Genomic DNA, 21,680 nt, shown 5'->3' with positions numbered 1-21,680 from the left:
CACATGACTCATGGCAGGTGTTCAAAACAAGTGTTTATTGGTGCATAGTTGAGAAAAGGTGCAAGAAAGTAGTGCTATATAGTGTACATACGAAAAAGCCATCTCACAGCCTTGAGACTATTGTCTGTTTCCTGATTTGGGGGACAAGTAAGGATGGGGAAGGAGAAAGAGAGAGAAAGAGAAGTACTATCCTGTCACAGCCTACCCCAAAAAACCTGAGACGATTTCCAAAACTAGCTCATCTTGGACCTTTACACATCATCAATCCTCATTTCCTCCAAATGTAATCCATTCTCCCCCTGATTTGTGCAGAGTTCAGTAGCCCCACAACTCTGAATCTGTCTTGTATAGTTCGTCTACGTGGCCCTAACCTCTGAAGTGCCCTGCAGGCTCCTAATTCCCAACACATCCCAAACTTTATTCCTACATGCTTGATCTGTTCTTGTCTACTTCCGGTATCCCCATGGTTTCTCCTTGAGGCTATTATTTGGGGAAGTGGAGAGAGAATTGATACACAGCTCCCTGCCTTTAGGGGGAGGTGCGCTGGCGCTGACTTCGTGCCTTGTAGACTTCAATTAGAAGGTCTTTTACATACTGGATTTCTCTCTCAATGGATTCTGCTTTCTCACGCAGCTCACGATTGCGTGCCTCCAGGGCCTGGCACTCATCCCCCAGTGCCTCATGTTCAGCCCGCTTGCGCTGACGGTACCGCAAGGCTGCTGTCTTGTTCTGGTCTCGCTTCTTCTGGCGCCGGTCCCCCTTGGGTGCTAGGGCAGATGACCGTTGTAATGGGGCATGGACATCACTGCCCTGCAGGGGGAGCTCAGCAGGCACTTCTCCGCCATAGATCTCCAGCAATTCTAAGCAGCTTGAATCCAAGGTCTGCAGGGGAGCAGGTGCAGGGTGGTGGTCGAGGGGTTGAAAACCATCACCAAAGGGGAAGTGGAAGTTCCCATCAGAGGGAGGGGTGCTGGGTGCTACCTGGTCTGGTGAGAGTGACTCCTCCAAGAAATAATCCTCCATCTGCTCCAACTCTTTCTTGAGCAGTGAGGCCATGGCCTCCAGGTCCGGAGCAGGAGGGGAGGGCAGTGAGAGTGGCGAGGGCTCCCCTGACACACTCAGGAGCGTGGCCAGGTCTGTGCGCTCCGTCATCCAGTCTGAGAAGCCATCGCCTACAAACAAGCAGGAAGAAAGTCAGCTGTAGACAGGCAAGTATGAATCTACAAGACTCTGCTAGAAAGCTGACCCCATCAACTTCTACACATGAGAGTGGACAAACTGGGAGCCAAGAGCTCTTGCACATTAGGCAGTTGGTACAGATGGGATGTTCTGGAGACAGCCACATGTCAGAATAAGCACAGGAAGGAGTGGGTCAAAATATGGAGCAATCAGAAGCCACATGTGAGAAAGGGTAGGAGGAAAGTGTAAAAGAAATTAAAAGACTCTAATTGAAGCCTTCTCCAGTCCTTTTATTGGTTGTAAAACAGCTATTCACCTTTTAGCTTTCAAACTGTCCAGTATAATTGTGAGTCTTGAGTCTTTTTTAAAAAACAATTGAATACTGTGTAAGGGATATCAAGAGGATAATACTCAAGAGGAATAATAGGTTCATGGGGGGGGCAATGCTAACCCTTGATGGAGTGGCATAGCCACCACTGCTTTCACAGTCCTCCTTCTTAAGATGGGAAGGGAGTATGGAAGAATACATTTTTACAAGCTGGAGCAGCAAAGAGGCCTGGATGAGGTCTGTTGCTGTCATACGATAGCAGGCTTCTCTGGCCTATACTCACCCCCTCCATGAAATGCCCCAGTGGTAGCTCCCACACGGCTGCTGTTGGGGCAAGGCCATCACAAATGGGGCTGGAGCCATAGCTCAATGGTAGAGCATTGCTTTGCATGCCCAAGGTCCCAATTTCAATTTGTAGGCATCTCCAGATAGGGCTGAGAATCTCATCTAAAACGCTGGAGAGCTGATGACAACCCCGAGCTACACAGCCAATGATCTGACAATATAAGGAAGCTTCCTGTGTTAATGGCAGAGACCAGCCAGGCAGACACCTCCACCCATCAAATCCCTCTCCAGCACAGAGGATCATCAGATGGGATTGCTCTGTCCACTCTCAAATGTATCTGATTTGCTGATACTTTGGTGTTTCCCAATGCTGTAGCAGTTTGATGAGCAATGCGTAGAAGAACTACAATCCATGCCAATGCTAGTTTCTCAATGACCTTCAGGGAAAAGATTCTCCTTTCCTGCTGCACCTGGAGCAATTCCCCACAGCCCTCAGACTCCAGCTTATGGTTCCTCCCCTGCTCAACCTACTCACCTGTCAGCAATGGGCGCTCCATGCTGAGGGCAAAGCCCTCATCCACAGGTCCGGCAAGCAGCTCGCAATGACCGGCGTGGGGCAGCCGGTGCTTGAGCAGCTCCGGCCTGCAGGACATGGTGCTAGCTGGGAGCATGGTCAGGTCCAGGTCCAGGGTCAGTGCCGCCAGCAGGGACATCGTAGCAATGGTAATTCAGGGTCGACACAGGATTGGGATGCAGCACGCAAGGAGTAGCTCGGCTCCTGCAGGCAGGGATAGTGGTGGTGGCAAAAAGGGACCTGGAGGAAGGGGAGGAAAATACAGGTCAGAAATGCAAACAGTTTACCATTTTGGTAGAGGACCGAAGAAAAGGCCTACTCAATACCAGGCTCAGCTTACCCATCTCAAACTCGAACTTTAACTTTTTTGTTCTGCTAGAGGATTTAAGTGATATCAGAGCAGACAACAGGACTTGCAAAGCAGGCCTTCGTATGTTGTTAGGCGGTTAGCTGTGGCCTGGACCACTTCCCACATCCAATCCTACAACCTTCCTAGCTTCTCTCTCCCCTCCCCCCCACATCAAGAGTTATCCAGATGGACACGGCATGTGTATGTTGCACAATTCCTGCCAGCATAGGCTTTGGGAGAAGTGTTTCATGATTCCGACCATGTAGCTTCCACAGTACAAGCTCTGGACCACTCGACTGCTGGTTTTGGGTGTCATGAAAGGGCAGCATATGGTAGATCCCATTGATTATCACTGTATTTTGACTGCCAGGGATAGAACAGGCATTTGTGGGACTTTCCATCTTGGGTGCCAAAATAACCTGGCCGCAAAACAACATCAAAAAAAAAGCTTGGGCCAGAAGAACCTTGGAATAGTGGAAAATCTCCCGAGAGGTTTAGCATGGGCAGGGATAGACAAGTCGCGCTCCCCCCCCCCCATCTGCCTTATGCGCTGGGAGGGGAAGAGGGCGGGAACATGTCATCGCGCACCTGCTTCTCCCGGTGAGGTTTGGCATGACGCACCTGCTCCCTTCCCTAGAGAGAGCCCAGAAGAGCAACCCTCTCGAGCCCCGAGAACAGAGGGCGCCGATTTCTCTATGCGTTTTTTCTGTGTGTGGGGGGGAGGGGGTCGTGCTGTTCTACAGCAATACAGAGGACTATGTGGGCGTTAGGAAAACCTCGAGATCTAGCAACACGCCCCCACCCATTGCGTTTCGGTTTGTATCCTCAACACCCCCCGGGATTGCTAAAAGAGATACAGGGAGGGAGAAAGGGGAAAAGGGACCCGACCGCACCAAGAGGCAGCTCGATCCCCGACCCGCTTTTCCTAAAGATGGGTTCCGCCAGCGGAAACCCCCAAAAGATCTACTCACTCCATTATGCTTGTTTCGTTGCAGCGTGCAATACACGCTTGTTCGCTTCAAGATCCGCGCAGCTCTAGAAAGCCATGTCCTCGATCTCGCCCACGCGTCGCTGCTCTCCGTCTGAATCCTCTGTTGTATCTGTGTCGAGAAAGGAATGAGTCATAGCGGGGTGGAGTCTTCCTATATATCGCTCCAGCCGCCCAAGCCGCAGCGCCCGCTCGTCGCGTATCCATCCACCGGCCCTTTCCCTTGACATTGCGCATGCTCCTTTTGGAACGGGATTGTAATCTGTTTATCCTTCCTTGAAACATATTCTTTCTTCCACGTTAGGAAACGCGCGGTTAGTTCGTAGCTAATTCTTTAAAATGAAGGTGTTTCAGTGCTGTACTTCCCGAGGAATGCAGAGCTGAGCTGCGGTTAGTTGAGCGAGATGCATGTACTCTGCACATGCTCAAAGGCAGCCTTGTAATCTAAGAACACCTGTTCAGAGGTTGAGTCCTGAAAGCGAGGTTGCTGGCTAATGCTTTCTGTACTCGAATTAAGTTATGGCATTACAGGTGCAGAGTGCCCTGGCTCAGTTTAGCTGGAGCCATGCCTGGTAGGACATGAGCAAGTAAATCATACTTGACATATACTGTACCCAGCCATACTTTTGCTAATGCACAGCAGCTCTCGAGTTGAACGTGTGTTTTCCATGGAGGAATAAAAAACAGAAAGGTGACCTACAACCCAACCCAGATCAATTTTCTCTTCTGGTTCTTTGAACTTTCTTTGCTAGCAAGAAGAATTGAAGAAAAGGTGGAAGAGGAGGGAGGAGTCATGGTGAAGACCCTCTGCTGCTAAGTCATTGATGGGACTCCATTGCTGCTTCTACTTCTGCATGCAGTTTTCAAGTGATTTCTGATCTTTGCCTGTTCCCAACAACTTTATGCCTTAGGTCCTTCATGTTCCTATTGTGTGATCTAGGAGGCTGAGATCACAAAGCATCGTGTGATAGGATAATGAAACATGAAAAGGATCCAATCTAGATCAAATATTTGCTCTAAGTGGGTGGGTGAGTTATTTCCCACTGATATAGACTGCCACATGCTTCCATCACAATCACACAAATAATGTGTGCTCCTTGTTTCAAATGATAATATTTGACTATTGGGTCTTAGATGTGGCATCTTTCTCTGACAACACTAGCTGGTGTGAGCAGTGTGATTTGCACAGTTGAAAATAGTGGAGGTTGCCAAGCTCGGCCATCTTCCACTGCAAACAAAACAGTAGCCCAAGTGGGTCTTTCCCAACTCAACAAATGTCAGTCCCTCTCGTCCCTCTGATTCACAGGGAAAGCACCAAAAAGTCTCCACAGAGTAGTGTGCAAGATTTTAAGATGCACCTTCAAACACCCATCCCAAAGAATCCTGGGTAACATGAAAGCTTGCACATTTGCTTCTTGATTCTCAAAAAGCTGGTGTATAACTCTCATTGGAATATACTTCTTTTTAACCTTCTAACATATTAAAGCCCTGGCCCATCTCTTTTCTATACAGTATTTAGCACTCAAGTGGTTAAAGAAGATTTTAAGCAGTAACAATAGCCCTCTCCTCTGCCCCCAAATTGAAAATGAGATCATCACAAGCTGGTCTTTGGGCTTGAATGTTTATGTCAGCCTACAGTGTCCACATGTTAGCAAGAACTAGATGGTACGGTATTTCAGAACTATTTTACCAGGCAGAGAGCAGAACACACACTGCAAAGGCAGCCGCGATACGGCACATTGCACTAGGGTTGCATCAGCTGTGGGTGTACCAGGATAAAGAAGGGGAATTCTCAGTTGCTTCTCATTGGCTACTGGACAGGCAACTGCGGCATCAAGATTAGCTTCAGGAACTGTCCATCTAACAGGAGGCCAGCTACTCAGGCCCGCCTCCTGCAACGGCCTGCTGAGGTTGTCACAAATGTTTCCCACATATGTTGAAGTGGTTTTTTTATTAGCGTCCCTGAAAGCAAGCAAGCTTTTGCATTGCACAGGTCTCCTATCAGGCAACAACTGTGAAGGCTATGTTGTTACTATGTTGGTGCTAGTCAGGATAAGAGCTACAAAGAATATAGGAATCCCAGAAGTATCACCATGGTTTTAGGGAGAGAATTTAAAGCTTATTCTAGCAGAGGAGGGCATCACTTCGGATTTGTCATATACTGCTGGCCATGGCACTGCCATCTGCTTCTGAAATCAGTCCCACTCAAAAAGGTTAAAAGTCCATCTGTATTGACCTGAGATGAGCAACAGAATGTAGATTTCTGAATGTGGAATCTGCATGTCAAGAGGGAAAATAAAAAAAAATGAAACCCTTGCTATTTGTACTGTGCGGTTTTAAAAATCAGATTCTTCTGATTTATTTATTTTTGTAGTGAATTAGGATGGTTATCTCTTGAAATCGGGTATTTTTTCACTGCCATAATGCTAAATTTTTTAATGTGTGGGATTCATTATACTCTTACCTCTTTACTCCTGATCGAGCTAATAACATTCACATCTTCCCTCCGTTTATTCTTGAATTCAGTTATTTCTTTCCTGTTACCCTTGCCTCTGTCTTCCCTTTGTCATCGTGGCAATAGAGTTTGGATAGAAATGCTGCTTCAGGCACTGAAGGAGAGAGTCGTTGTCAAAGGACTTGTAATTATTGAAGAACATTGAACAGAGATTTTATCTTATTGGCCAATGCTTCCCATAACATGGTAATAAAAACTGTCAGTTCCGAGACAATAATAATCTGGAAAGTCCCTATTATCCGCCTCCTCCTTTTCTCTCTCTGTTCTGACTAACTTCTCTTCCTGAACTGACTCCAACTGGCTCCAACTGCCATGGAATGCTTCTGTCCATCATGAGTGACATTCCAAACGACTCCATCAGCAAAAATTGGATAATAAGCTCCTTGGGGCAGGGAGCAGCCTTTTTTGCTTAGATTATTATGTTAAGATCTGTGGGATGGATGAAGGAAAAAATGCTGAGCTTGAATCCTGGCAAGAAATCCTGGCACTGTAAGTAGTTCCTGTGTCAGAGAAACTGGCCCATTGTCTGCCCTGGGCAGATGGAGGAGGAGGAGCACATTTTGTTTGGGTGTGCACCCAGGAATTATTTATTTATTTATTTATTTATTTATTTATTTATCATTTTGAGGAAAGGAGAAGGGAAAACAACAAGATAAGCAAATAAGGACATGGAAGAGGCAAAAAGCTAACAAAACAACCACAAGAAGTGTGCTCACAAAGCCGAAACAGGAGATTTTTCCTGAGGAGGGGGGAAAAACAAACTCATGCCAAACTGACCAGAGGCAGGACTGATTTGGAAGGCTGAGGGCACCAGACCCTCAAAGTGTCCCTATTTTTGAGAGATGTCCCAGATTTACAGAAGACATCCCAGTTTCTGAATTGATCCCAGAATGTCCCACTTTTCCTTAGGATTTCCCTATTTTCATTGGAGAAATGTTGGAGGGTATGGTAAGATTTCCCTATTTTCAATGGAGAAATGCTGGAGGGTATGGAGTTATATGACCCCTGGGCTGTCTGAAGGCAATCCTGTATAGGGAAGTTGTTGGTTTTTTATGTTTTATTATGTTTTATATATTCTGGAAACTGCCCAGAGTGGCTGGGGCAATCCAGTCAGATGTGATGGGTAGTAAAATTATCATTATGGAATGGGACGTCCCTATTTTCATCGGAGAAACGTTGGAGGGTATGAGGCAGAATGGCTCCTTCTCCACACTTGCAGGCCACAAAAGCAGCCCCTCACCGCCACAGATCTCTCTCCACAAAAGATGGCAGCCTATGGGGCTGGGAGAGCTTGGCCACAGTAGTCCAGGCATTGGTGAATCCAAGACTAGATTACTGCAATGTACTCTAGGTGTGGAGTTTCCCTTCCACTTGGTCTGGAAATGGCAGTTACTGCAGAATGATTGTTAGCGTGGTCAGCATATAACACCCATGCTCAAAGATCCGCTAGTTTGTTGCCAGATTCTGGGGGTGGGCAGTAAGGTTTTGGAGGGGACACAGTTGTGTGTGCCCTCAGCCTGTGTTTCATTGCCTAAGCTAGCTGGCTGACTTCAGCTGTGGCAAAGACAGCAGCCCTGTCACCAGTACCAAAGTAAGATTCAATTTACAGCCTAGTCAGCTTATGTGTGTGGAAGGTGAGTTGAGAGGCACCTTTGCTTCATGCAGCAAAGCATCTTGAGCCAGCCCTGTCTAAAGGCTTCTTGTACTGCCTTCAATAGAATTTAGCCACTTCCGGAAAAGCTCCTAGCAACTGCTGTCAGATTGTCCAATCTCACACTGTAAAATGTCCCTTATGCAAGAGAATTGGGATCTCATGTTCACTGAAGGGCAATCCACACATGGAAATGCAGTTCTAGTGTTCTGAGGAGGCCTGGCCGGGCCAATTTTTGAGCCTCAGAAAACTCCTGTTAGCTTCATCTTAACAACTCATATGTCGGATTTTTCAAACTGCGTTTTCACTAGTGAGAATTAGAAACTCCTTTGGCCTGTGGAGTTTCTTACTTGTAAACACTCCTAAGGCAAAATAGGAAGTGGAAGATAATTCCCAGACCATCAGTTTATTGTATCAGATGCAGTTTTTTAAAATAACCTTTGAATTTCAGAACTTGTGATTTCACAGACCATTTGAGGATCTCTTGTGAAAAACTGAGTGAATCTCTGTGGTACTTTGAATTGTTTGCTCCACTGGCAACGGCAAGGCCTGGCCAAGAGGCCACCCTCTGCTGCCTTGACCCCTGGTCAGTTCTCTCTTGCTGTAGGGTGACCCTTGCCTTGCCAACTGCATTCCTGGAGGTCAATAGCCCAGAAGGGGCAGAGGTTGCCGTATGCAGCCAGCATGGCGGGGACAAGGCCTCTGTCTCCTGGATTACCCCTGTATGTTATTTTCTCTGCCCTTTTGCCGGTCATGAAGGCAGCACGTGGAGATTGCTAACTGTGGCTGGTTAATGAGGCCAGGAAATCTAGGACTTTTGGGTACCTCTGTCCCTTGCATTAGTTCTACTATTGTTATTATTTATATAGGTTTAGAGTAACAAAACCAAACAAAAAGCAGGTCCCTGCCCAAAACCACTTACAGTTAGGGTTGGGCAAATCTAGCACTTTTGGTTTCCCCTCAGTTTTCCAGACTGAAATTCATTTCCACATAAGTTTGCATTTTTTAAAAAAAAGCTCATGAAAAATTAATTGCATTTTAGTAAGAACTCCCTCTAATAAGCACATCTGAATGCAATTTTGATAGACAACGTTTTCCAATAATACAATGCATTTGGTATGACATGTTCACTAATACATGCATATTTATGCACACTTGACCCCAGTGTATGCGTTTTTGTATGCAATGTCTCAGGAAGCACATTTGGAGAAGTGCACATTTTGAAGGTTTCCTGTGTTTCAGTTCTCATTAGTTTTGGAAAGTTTAAATTAGGTAGATTTGCCTTTAATGCAAACATAATTTAATTTCTCTTGCGCTCCTAATTATGGTCCACAGTTTACTGTGAGGGAGGCAACAGGAGGGGGGGGGGAGAGATGGAAACAAAGGTCCAGTGGGAAAACCTATCCAGTCAGTGCAGCATCGGAAGCTTAGGTTCAGTACAGAATGAGGACTAAGGGGTTGTGCCAAAGGTGTCATAGAAAAGGGGCTTTTGCTGATTGCCACGAAGTTGGGGGGGAGTGACTGGCCCCCAGGGTTGGCCCAGGACCTCCTGCCTGAAATGAAAGGCAAGATGTCCCCACACAGGGGCGTAGCTAGTTGCTCTGGCACCTGGTGCGGCGGGGGTGGGCTGTGGTCCTCCTCGCAGGGAGGCGCCGCGGCAAGCTGCTCTGGCGGATGCAAGTCCCACGCTGCCATTTTGGGCAGTGCAGGGCCCCGAGCCACCGCGTCACTCCCAGGAGAGACGCGTGGCTTGGGTGCGGTGCAGACCAGGCCCCGCAGTAAGTGTCGCCCCCCGCAGTGTACCATTTTGTCACTCCCTCAGGGATGACACCTGGGGCGGACCGCACCCCCTGCACCCCCCTTCCTATCCCCCTGTCCCCACACCCATTCCATGTACAGAAGCTGACATATTTCCTCCTCTGCAAACTTTGCAAGACATTTGTAGCTATACAAAACCTGAGGTGCTTGGAGTAGCAGACCACGCTTCACAGGAAGAAAAAAAGACAAAACAGATAGCTGATGCTTATACATAGACACACATTGTTATAAATGGGTAGCTCGGGCTATAATGTGCCAAAGGGAGAAGTGGATGGTCTTGCCTTCTGGCAGGGAATGGTTGGGCGGTTGAATTTGTGGCAGAAAAGATACCTAGAATGAAGCCTGTCTGCAGTTTATGCGCACACACACACACACACAGAGAGAGAGAGAGAGAGAGAGAGAGAGAGAGAGCCCTTGCAACATTTCCTAGGTGGGGAGATGCTAGCTGCAATTAGGAGGGAAATGCACTCTGCATATGCACATAAGCAACCATTTCCTAACACAGTACTAAAACTATTCCAAGGTTGATCCTAAGCCTTGGCTTGAAGCAAACTCTATTGACCTTGAAAGCCTTTTCAACCTTTTTGAGGCCCACTAAAAGTACTTGGGGTTTTTTTGTTTTGTTTTTGGCATGCTGAACAAAGTTCCCCAGGAGTATTGTGTAACTAAATGTTGGCTCCATCCTCATCGCAACCTCCAAGTCTCCATGGTGACCATGGCTGGCTCCCCACCTCTCTTTGGTGAGTTGTCATGGAGATTCCTTTAAAAACTCAGGGGAACTGAAGTGTTCCAGCCAGTCCTTCCTCGAAGCGCAGGGCAGGGTGAAACATAAAATCCTGTGGGAGTTACTGTCAGCTTTTCCACTGAGACTTTGTAGGAAAACATATTTGGGGTGTGTAAATGCAAGGCAGCCAATCTCACACCAGTCCTTAATCATAATCTCTAACTCTTCCCATTTACCTGAGGCAGTCCCCATCTTCTGATAGTCAATTACTATCCCCTTTTTTGGGGGGGGGTTATTTATTAACTCAAGTATTCATTCATTCCACATTGCATTAACATCTCTACATTCAAAAAATACCCAAGTCATTTACTGAAACAGAAAATAAATGGATGTTGGAGATACCTTCTTTTAATGTTGTTATGTTCACTAAAGAGGGTGTTCACCTGTTCTACTTTACAGAGGACAGTTGCTCTGAGGAACTGTGGTTTGTTAAGGGCGCTGGGGATTGTAGCTCTGGGGTGATAAACTATACTTCCTATGAGACTTTAAATGTATGCTATGTATGCAGCCTCAGCTTGGTTTAGAGAGAAAAAGCTATCAGAGAGCCTTCAAGTTGCTCATCCACAGTTGGCACCTAGACAGCAGACTGAAGATGAGGCACTTCTAGGGTGACCTAGTCATCCACCTACATCTACCTTTGCTCCAGTACAAAAGCATGAACCCACACTTCTGCCCCCCCACCTGCCTCCCTGGTGTAAGGTATTGCATTTTTATGAACATTAAAGTGCATTTATTCATATTAATTAGTGTATGCACATTTTATTGAAATCATCTTTGGCCCTCTTTTTCAGGGGTGGAAGGGTAGGATATATAGCTACAGCTGTTCTTGGATTGAACTATCTGTGAAATGGTAACCTCATGGTTGGATTACTGCAATGCACTCTAGGCGGGGGGTGGGGCTACTCTGGAATAATAGAATTGTAAAGTTGGGAGGGACTCTGCGGATCATCTGTTTAAACCCCCTGCAATGCAGGAATACGCAGCTGTCCCATATGGGGATCAAACCTGCAACCTTGTCACTATCAGCACCGTGTTCTAACCAACTGAGCTATCCAGAAGAAGTTGTTCTGGAGGCTACAGCTGGTACAGAAAGCAGCAGCTAGGTTGCTTGTGGGTGGGTGGGACATTGGATAGAACACCTTTGCTATCCCAATCCCGCAATAGCTGTGGAATATCCTGTCTTTCCTCTGGAAGAAGCCCAGGGTGACAAGCACATCAATGATAAAGCATATATTTTTAAAAAAGCATTCTGAAAACAGTTACATTCTAAAAAGCTTAAAACATTCCCTGAACCAGTGATCTCAGGGTTGCCAGGAACAGTGTTTCATGCCAGGGAATTTTCGATTTCCTCCTGAAAGTCAATAATGTAAATAATGAGGGAGACAGATGCACCTCACCAGAGGAGGACATACCAAAAATAGGGAACAACAGGTCAATGCCAACCATGCAATCACCAGCAGCAGTGGCATCACCATGAAGCTTTATTTGGTTGGCACTAAGCCATTTAAGGCTCCATCTGCTACTATTACCTTGAATTGGGCCCAGTAGCTCACTGGCAGCTAGTGCAGTGCTTTCAGGACCGGTGACACCTGATCTCACTGCACTGGATCCCGCCCTAGTTTCAGCCTCCAGACTATCTTCAAGGGCAGCCCCACAAACACACGGTCTTATTTGGTATATAAAAAAAGCTTTCCTATGTTCCTGACTTTAGCCCATGACCAGCATGGTAATGCAAATCAATGCCATACGGCATTTTCTTATAGTGTGGACGGCTAAAAGCTCTGTTATTATCAATTAAAAAACAACAACCAGATTGACATTCTCAGTTTTAACGAGATCTATTACTGAGAGAGGGACACAGGTGGCGCTGTGGGTTAAAGCCTCAGCGCCTAGGACTTGCTGATCGAAAGGTCGGCGGTTCGAATCCCTGCTGCGGGGTGCGCTCCCGCTGCTCGGTCCCAGCGCCTGCCAACCTAGCAGTTCGAAAGCACCTCCGGGTGCAAGTAGATAAATAGGGACCGCTTACCAGCGGGAAGGTAAACGGCGTTTCCGTGTGCAGCTCTGGCTCGCCAGAGCAGCGATGTCACACTGGCCATGTGACCCGGAAGTGTCTCCGGACAGCGCTGGCCCCTGGCCTCTTAAGTGAGATGGGCGCACAACCCCAGAGTCTGTCAAGACTGGCCCGTACGGGCAGGGGTACCTTTACCTTTATTACTGAGAGACTAGCTTCTCTTCCAAGGTTCGAAACATTCTTCTCCCGGGAACATTTACAGCCTTGTTGACATTGCTGAGGCAATGAACACAACTCAGCGACTGTGTTTACTGCCTCCGGTTAGTGTACTTGGCACCTGAACAGCTCCAGCTTCTTCCATCTAAGGAAGGTGTTATCTGTGGCCCTATAGATGTTGTCAGACTACAGGGCCAGATTTAGGTTTGATGAGGCCCTAAGCTACTAAAGGTAATGGGGCCCTTTATATGTCCAGCTGTCCTTTGTCAACAACAAATTGTCACGGTTTTTTTTTGTGTGTTGACTATATGCTATATGGTAATTTATGGACCTAATAGGTATCTAAAGCCATTTGCCACTGTTGCTGTATGTAGGTTTTATTTGATTTGTTTTTTCTCTTATATTTTGGAAAATATAAGTTATTTTCCCCTTTACATTTTTGGGGGGCCCCAAGAGAGTGGGGCCCTAAGCTATAGCTTGTTTAGCTTATACGTAAATCCGGCACTGTCGGACTACAATGCCCATCAGCCCTTGACCATGAGCCATGTAAAGGAACCATGTAAAGGAAATTCTGAATAAACATCAGGAAGAGCTTTCTGACAATAAGAGCTGTTGGACAGTCTCCCTTAGGAGGTGCTGGCCTCTTCTTCCTTGGAGGTTTCCAAGCAGAGACTGTGTGGCCATCTGCCATGGATGCTTTAGCTGAGATTCCTGCAGTGCTGGGGGCTGGACTAGATGACTCTGGGGGTCCCTTCCAACTGTACAATTCTATGATGGGAGGGGGGAGAGGGAGTAGGTCAGCCCCGCCCCGCGTAATTGATCAGAAGACGCAGCACATCATTTGCACTACAATGCCCACTAACGAGGGAGGGGCTCAAATATTTTACTGGGGCGGAGCTAAGGGCCCCTGGGTCCTTAGGAGTTGGCCCTATGAAGCAAAGAAAGGGGGCGGCCAATGGCGCGGGAGGGAAAGGGAAGAATGCTTGATCCTTGATGCTTGATCCACTGCGGAATCCAAAGCGGGGGGGGGGGGGAGCAGCGAGACGGTGCATGCGCACTTGCGATGGAAAGCAAGCGGGGTGGGTGTGTTGGGGGGCTGCTAAGACATGCACCAGCGTTGCTGCTGCTGCAGCTGCCGCCTCCTGGAAGTGCTGCCGGGTCTGCCGAGAGGAAGAGGAGGGCGGCCCAACTCTTGGTGCGATCGCGTGTCCGCCAGGAAGGGGTCCGGTTGGGGGAGCTCCGAAGCGGCGCCGGCGCGAAAGGGGCGGAGGAAGGAGGAGCGAGACAGAGGAGGCGGGCGGCTCCGCAGGGTGAGTCGCGGCAAGGCTCGCCGCCCTCCTCTCTTCCGACTCCCGCAGGCAGGCAGGCGAGGAAGGGGTCCGTGCCACCCCACCCTAGGGCGCCCACAGAGGGAGGCAGTGCAGCCCCTCTCGGGCGCGGCTCCGTGAACCCAGATCCCCAAAGGCTGCCAGTGCCCCCGTGGCAACACCTGAGCCATCCTCGAAGGGGAGGGTCAGAAGGGAGAGCCCTCCCCCCAGAGGTGGAAGGAGGGACGTGGGATCCTTGACTTGCCCCAGGAAGGAAGTGGGGAACCTGATTTTATTTTATTTTAGCAATGCCGAGGTGGTCGGCCGCCTCTGCCTTCCGCCCCCATTTTCCTTATTAGCAGTGGATTCAGACGTGCTACACACAGTTTGTGAAACAATATGGGAATTCCAATCTCTCCCCTCCGCTCAGCGGGATGACGGCAGTAATGCCATTTGATCTGCCATCCTCACTTCCTTACCTAAATAAAAGAAAAAAGGCAGGATAGAATTGGGATGGGGGGGGTAACATTTTTTAATAAACCAACATACCAACAAACAGAAGTAGCAAAATCAATCACCATATGCTGTAGGTTCTGTCCTGGGGTACTGTGCTCTCCACCTTCCACAAACCTGGTAAACTTCCAAATGTTATTTGAGGTGTCACCTGCTGGGTTAATTCCAGCAGGTCTTGCCAGTGGCGTAGCGTGGGGGGTGCAGGGGGGTGCGGCCGCACCGGGCGCAACATCTGGGGGTTAGGGTTAGGGGGCGCAAATCCACGGGTTAGGGGGCGCAAATTACTTGCCTTGCCCCGGGTGCTGACAACCCAAGCTACGCCACTGGGTCCTATTTTGAATTTCTGTGCCTTCAAGGTAGGGCTGTTTTTTCTGCCAGTCGTTCTCAAAGGAGAAGCTGTTTAGGGCATAAGCCCATAGTAGATTGGTTAATATATTCTAAAATGATTGGAGCATGGGTTACATGCCGTATATTGTGGTGGGGTGTTGGGGAATGTCATCAGTAGACAACACCACATTGCATGTGTTTGTATGGCCTCCAGTCATATTTTTGATTGTTTTCTCCTGTTTTTTTGCATAGGGTCAAGACCAGTTAACTCTCACTATTGTTCTTTGTTGGATTAGTTATTGAAGAGATGGCCCATACTGCTGCCAACTGCTATTTTGAAAGGATGATAGTGGCAGGATCCACACTCCCATTACACACGCTGATAAAATGAAGACCTTCATTTAGGTAAGTATATGAAAATGTGGCAGAACCCTTGACTCCTGAGGCTTCCGCCATTTTGGATGAAAGTAGTGACACTCCTTAATCCCAGGGCCGTTGTTAGAAAGTGGCTGAGGGGACCCAAGTCCTGGGCTTGTTGTGGTGGGCCTGAGATCCCATGTTCCTTTTCTCTCTTGTGTAAAACCTTCCTTTAAAAAAAAAAAGCCTGTAGGTCAGCTGGGCACCCTGTACATCTCAGTGCTGCTGAGACTCCATCCATGTACCACCTTAATTTTCCAGACACATTTATACATATAAGTTAACATATTAACATTTTGTGTAAGTCTGTGTCATTGGACTGTGCCTCAAGTCCTTTAAATACCTAGTAGTGCCTCCCGTTAGGCTTTGCGGCAGCCAGGTTTCATGATACTTGGAGAATTTGGAAATGCACAAGAATATTCATAGAAACAGAAGGCACCCTTTCCCATAACGCAATAGCTAGTAGTTGTGGTTGGAAACTTGATTTTTCCCTTGCAGAAACACACACACAAACACTTGGAATATTTTCGTATGCACCGCGTATGTATTTTGTTGGCATTGTAAAGTGTCTTGGGAAATCAAGCTGTATTTCACACCAACAAAACAGTATATCGTTCCAAGTTATGGCGTATATAACATCTTACAGGCACGCATTGTAGATATTAGGATGGCTTAGAACACAACACAAAATTTACACAGAAAGGTTTCTGTGCAGAGAATATATCGTTAACACAGGATTATTGTACAATGGTATATTTTGCTATGCTTAGCCTTGCATGCTTGTGTTTTTCTAGTGCATGCAGTTGTGTACATGCTGCAAAATAGACTTGGTAAATGTGCACACAGATTGAATGTTCCATCTTATCCTCTGTTATATGGACTTCTTTAACATATGAAACTGCCCTTCCTGAGCCAGCAAAATGCTTTTCTCATTGATTGGCTTGCAGCTGCCCCTGCTGGAGCAATATTGAGGCCGCTTCCGGAACCAATTTACCTAAGAACATGAGAAGCTGTCTTCTACTGAGTCAGCCCATTGGCCCATCTAGTCCAATACTACTGTCATTAGTGGGTCTCCAGGGTTTCAGCCAGGAGTCTCTCCCAGTCCTAGCTGGAGTTGCCGGGGATCGAACCTGGGACTTTATTCATGCAAACCATGTGCTCTAAACCCTGAGCTATGGCCCTTCCCCAATTTACCAACTGCCCAAACACATCATCAGCACACAGAGAGGCAAAAGATCCAGAGCTTGGAGAGGAGAGGACCATGCTCACCAGGTGAATGTGGCTAGACTGAGAAACACACTTTGGTCTTGAATTGGTGTCATGTAATGACTATGATTTTGTATATATATATAATTTTTATTGAATTTTCTGTTTTACAATTTAAATATATCAATGACTTCCCTTCTTCCCTTTCCATGGTTCATTTTACATATCATAAATCCCTACATATTTTACAGAAACTATACCATTCAGTATTCCATTATTACATCCATCTTAACTTGTTTACACTGTTGAATTTATCTTAATTCTGCCAGTGTTTTCAGTTGTACACAGTTATTTCCCATATATATACAATAAATGTTTTCCAATCTTCTCTAAACATATGTTCTTCTTGTTCTCTTATTCTATATGTTAAGTCTGCAAGCTGCACATATTCTGTCAAGCTGCCACTCTCCTTTGGTTGGGACCTTGCCTGTTTTCCATTTTGGGGCTAACAAAACACGGGCCGCAGTAGTGGCAAACATAAATGACTATGATTTTGAGTTGTGTGTTTTACCAGGTGGTTTTGGGCAAGCCACCATCCCTCAGCCCTAGTCTTATCTTCAGTGATAACAACGCTGACCTACCAGACAGTGTTGGTAGTGAGAGGAGTATGTGAAGTGCTTTGAACGGGAATAAGAAACACTAAGCAAATTACTCGTTTTTTGTCATTTCTTGTAGAGGAGTGGGCTCGTGAAGTTAGCAGCACCCGCCATGGTGGACATTCCCTCTTCTCCTGCCCATGAAGCGGATTTCTCACCATGTCGCATACCTGAGAACGGCTCTGAGGGATCCGAGCTGCCGGTATCCCTGGAGGACTGGAACGGTGGTGAGAAGGAGCTGGACTTCACCGGAAGCTCTGTAGGCCACTCTAGGAAAAAGCACTTTCTGTGTGTCTCATTGCAAGGCAAGGATGCCATCGCCGCCACCTCCAAGACTGAGGTGAGGGTGGCAGAACTGCAACACTCCTTCCTCTCTAGCTGCAAGCCCCAGCAGTGTAGAAAGCAAGGGTTTGTGGCCCAGGAGGTGGGCAGGCCTATAGGCAGCATGGAGGAAGCTGGGCCTTCCCATGGGAGGCATCTACGGTCTCAGGGTGCCTGCAAGAAGAAGGGAACTGCGGAGAATGGGCAGGAGGTGCGGGAGAATCTAGACACCCAAGCTCCCCGCTCAGATGACGTGGTGCAGCTGATAAATGAAGATGGGGTGTATTCCTCAGCCAAGCTGGTGCCCGCTACGAAGGTGACGCTCTCGCCGTGCCTGCCGCAGCGTTTGGAGCTCTGCAGAGGGGAGGATTTTGAGATCCGGGAGGTGATTGTGGACGAGAAGCCATTCCAGTGTGCCATCTGCGCCAAGGCTTTCAAGCGGGCATGGGAGCTGTTCAGCCATGAAGTGGTGCACAATGAGGAACGCCCTTTCTGCTGCCAACTGTGCCAGGTGAGGCGGGTGAAAGCAGGCAGGAAGTTAGAAATGGGAATGAAAGGGGGAAAACACAGAGAACTAAACTGTTGGGTTCCCATGATTAGCCTTTAGAGCAAGGTAAGACTCCAACTCGTATTTTGAGGTATTGTTTCATGCTTCCTGCTTTCCCGGGCCTGTAAACACCATCTAGGGCAGAGTCTTTCCCTGCAGCATTTTCCTTGGGAGGAAGTAGTAAGGGGTGTATATGTCTGCGTTTGTGTTTTTTGCTCTTTATATTGCAATAACTAAGGGCCTCCATATGTTGCTGGACTGCAACTCCCACCATCTCTGACCACTGGCCATGCTGGCTGGGGCTGATGGGAGTTATAGTCCAGCAACACCATTGTAAAGTTGCAGTTCTCATATATAACAACCAGCTGGGATGGAAGCAGTTCAGGTATTCTGATGGAATGGCAACAGCTCAGGAAGGCCAAAGGCATTCTTTTCATTTTGGGCAACAGCTGGTAGCCACCAGTCATTCAAAAGCAATCAGAGCGCCTTACATAAGGAAGTTTCATGGTTAAGCCATACAAAAATCCAAAAAGAAGACCATCTTCTTTCTTCTTCTTTTTGTAAATAATTTTTGTTAATTTTCCATTAATAACTTTCCAATTAATAACATATCAAATCATAACACAAATAATAAAGCCAGTTATACATTCCAAATTAAATAGCTGACCATCTTCTTTCTGTGTGGCTTTATCAATATGATAAATGACAAGAGGCAATTTGTGCAGAGGAGCAGGCACCGAAAATTATTCCTCTCTGTCCGGCAGGGGATCCCTGGGGGTTGCTGCGTGTGTGTCAGTCTGTTGCTTTCTGCCCCGCTTTCCCTCTCCCGCTCCAGGCCTCGTTCAAGCGCCATTCGGACTACAAGAGCCACGCCCTCGTGCACACGGAAGAGCGGCCCCATCGCTGCGAGCTCTGCGGGAAGCGTTTCAAGCGCGCCTCCAACCTCGCCGAGCACCGGCGCATCCACTCGGGGGAGCGCCCTCACCGCTGCGCTGCCTGCGGCAAGTGCTTCAAGACTCCCTACGAGCTGCAGAGGCACATGCTGACGCACTGCGCGGAGCGGCCCTTCGCCTGCACCGCCTGTGGGAAAGGCTTTGCCGCGGCGGGGGCCCTCCTCCTGCACCAGCGGCAGCACTGCGACGACAAGCCCCACATCTGCGGCGTCTGCGGCAAGCGCTTTGCCTACGGACACAGCCTGCGTGTCCACGAGAGGGTGCACACCGGGGACCGCCCGTTTTCCTGCGTCCTCTGCGGCAAGGCCTTCAAGCAGTCCAACGCGCTGGCCTCGCACGAACGGGTGCACACGGGGGAGCGGCCCTTTGCCTGCGCCACGTGCGGCAAGGCCTTCAAGCAGTCCTCGTACCTGGCCATCCATGCGCGGTCTCACACCGGCGAGCGCCCCTACGCCTGCGGGGCGTGCGGCAAGGCCTTTGCACGTCCCTCCCTCCTTCTGCAACACCAGCGTGTCCACAGCACCGAGAGGCCTCACCGGTGCCGGCACTGCAGCAAACTCTTCAAAGACTTGGCCTACCTGGCCGTGCACGAGAAGGTGCACACTGGCGAGACCCCGTACAAGTGCTCCATCTGCCAGAAGGGCTTTGCGCACCCATCCAACCTCCTTCAGCACCAACGAATCCACCGGGATGGATAGCAAGGACGGACGCAAAGAATAATTTGTCATTCAATGTAACTTTACCTTCCCCGACTAACAGAAACGCAGCAGTTTCTGTTCACCTGTGCGCTCCAACCTGCATCAGTGCCACGCGTGCCTGTTGCAGTGGACAGAGAGCATCACTTGCATGCCCTTTTGCACATTCCCCAAGCCATGCTCAAGCTTGCCTGGGCATGCGTTGTTGTACACAAATGCACTATGGTTCCCCGCTCCTGCAGCAGCACAAAAATAAATAGTAGCGGGAGTATGAGGATCAGGGTTCCGTGTATTTCACACAAAATTGCACCCTCTGAGAATCTGTGCTGTGGCTTGGTTTTTCATCCTGCAAGCGTGTTTCTAGTCCATAAGATTATAGAAATAATGTTGAAAACCATGCATGGTGTAGTTTTGCAAATCGGAGCCATAGGGCCGAGCAGGAAATCTACAAGAGCTGCAGTGCTCTGGGTAACCCTTTGTCCTTTTCCTTAGCTAGCAAAAACAGAAGGCAATTGTGTAATATAAGCAAATGTATGCACATTGGCTTAATTTGCATAATGTGCTCCACTGACTATTTTTTAAAAGCACAGCCATGGTTCCCAGTATTGTCGTCTTATACCCTGATGGGCAGTATTGCTGACTTACAGTGCCTTGCATATTTGCAGGCGCTTACAGAACTTCCGAAAAAAGTAATTTGTGGATTCTTTTTATAAAAATGTGGGTCAATGCCAAGTCTCTCACAGTGTTGTGAGAGTGTGTTTGTTTGTTTGTGTGTATTGTATTATGCAGGGCCAGCCTTACCATTAGGTAGAGCGAAGCAGCTGTCTCAGGTAGCAGATGCTGGAGGTTGGAGCTGGAGGTACCATGAGGCTTGCCATATGCCACCTAAACTAGCCTGCTACCCTCAGGTGCAGTGCAGGATACTGACCTGTCATCATTGTTGATGTAAGATTGACTTGCCAGGCCTGTCTGTATACAGAATGGGAGGGAGGAGGTCTTAACCTTTCTTCTCTATTGTAGCTTAGGCAGAATGGGCCTCCTACCCTCTACCGCTGCCTTTGAGCAAGAGGCGGTGTTTGCAGTATTACAGAAATAAGCAAGGGAAAATGCCATCTATATGTTTAAATTGTAAACAGCCCTAAGAGCTACAGTTATGGGGTGGAATACAAATAATAATAATAATTTCAATTAAAAAGCAATCCTCTTTATTTTCTTTATGTCTTGTGATTTCCACATGCATGTAGATTATTTGTGGGATAAAAAAATTCCTGTTCTCTATGGGGTAACCAAATTGAGAAGATCAGTGGATCTCACATCCACGAACTGGAGGTTGTCTGTTCACCATACTCTCACACATGAGATTCATATGGTGTTAATTATGTGTGTGGTCTAAAACCACTGAACCTCTTGGGCTTGCCGATCAGAAGGTCGGCGGTTCGAATCCCCATGATGGGGTGAGCTCCCTTGCTTTCTCCCAGCTCCTGCCAACTAGCAGTTTGAAAGCATGCCTGTACAAGTAGATAAATAGGTACCGCTGTGGTGGGAAGTTAAACAACATTCCTGTGTGCTCTCGCTTATGTCACGGTGTTGCGTTATGCCAGAAGCTGTTTAGTCATGATGGCCACATGACCTGGAAAGCTGTCTGTGGACAAACGCCGGCTCCCTCGGCCTGAAAGCCAGATGAGTGCTGCAACCCCATAGTCGCCTTTGACTGTACTTAACCGTCCAGGGGTCCTTTACCTTTACCTTAGTTTAACATATACTTAGAATTTAAATAAGGATCTCTCAATAGTTCACATTCAGACACAATGGCAATCCATCACCTGCTGTTATGAGGGTGCGCTTTCCCTTCCCCTTCTTTTGCACACAAGGGAAAAGAGATTAGGAGATTTTATTTTGCAACAGTACATAGTTTGGGTTCCAGATTTGAGGGCAATATGGTTTGCACAAATCAGTAGTTTGGTGCATTTAGAATCTAACTGAATTAGCAGACTAGAAGCAAAAGCTAAACACCCACAAGAGGATGATGAAGAGAAGGAA

At 47.7% G+C, this 21,680-nt stretch overlaps 2 protein-coding genes across 2 annotated transcripts; one reads left to right on the top strand and one right to left on the bottom strand.

Annotated features, from left to right (window-relative positions):
* Positions 1-16: 16 nt before the first annotated feature.
* Positions 17-6,472, bottom strand: ATF5 (activating transcription factor 5). The gene is made up of 4 exons (XM_081887149.1): positions 6,168-6,472; positions 3,687-3,815; positions 2,328-2,606; positions 17-1,172 (listed from the first exon to the last, which is right to left on the bottom strand). Exons 3-4 carry the CDS (start codon positions 2,503-2,505, stop codon positions 529-531), a joined length of 822 nt encoding a protein of 273 aa, XP_081743275.1. The 5' UTR covers positions 2,506-2,606; positions 3,687-3,815; positions 6,168-6,472; the 3' UTR covers positions 17-528.
* An 8,543-nt stretch (positions 6,473-15,015) lies between these two features.
* On the top strand, positions 15,016-21,138 carry LOC309355210 (uncharacterized protein). The gene is made up of 3 exons (XM_081885817.1): positions 15,016-15,250; positions 17,204-17,956; positions 18,828-21,138. The coding sequence occupies exons 2-3, from the start codon at positions 17,237-17,239 to the stop codon at positions 19,641-19,643; spliced, it is 1,536 nt and encodes a 511-aa protein (XP_081741943.1). The 5' UTR covers positions 15,016-15,250; positions 17,204-17,236; the 3' UTR covers positions 19,644-21,138.
* Positions 21,139-21,680: the final 542 nt, after the last annotated feature.

This window comes from Podarcis melisellensis (assembly GCF_964234715.1).
Source record: "Podarcis melisellensis genome assembly, chromosome: 13".
NCBI classification, from domain to species: domain Eukaryota; kingdom Metazoa; phylum Chordata; class Lepidosauria; order Squamata; family Lacertidae; genus Podarcis; species Podarcis melisellensis.
Note: the sequence above shows the minus strand (reverse complement) of the source record. Positions and strands in the feature narration are given on the sequence as shown.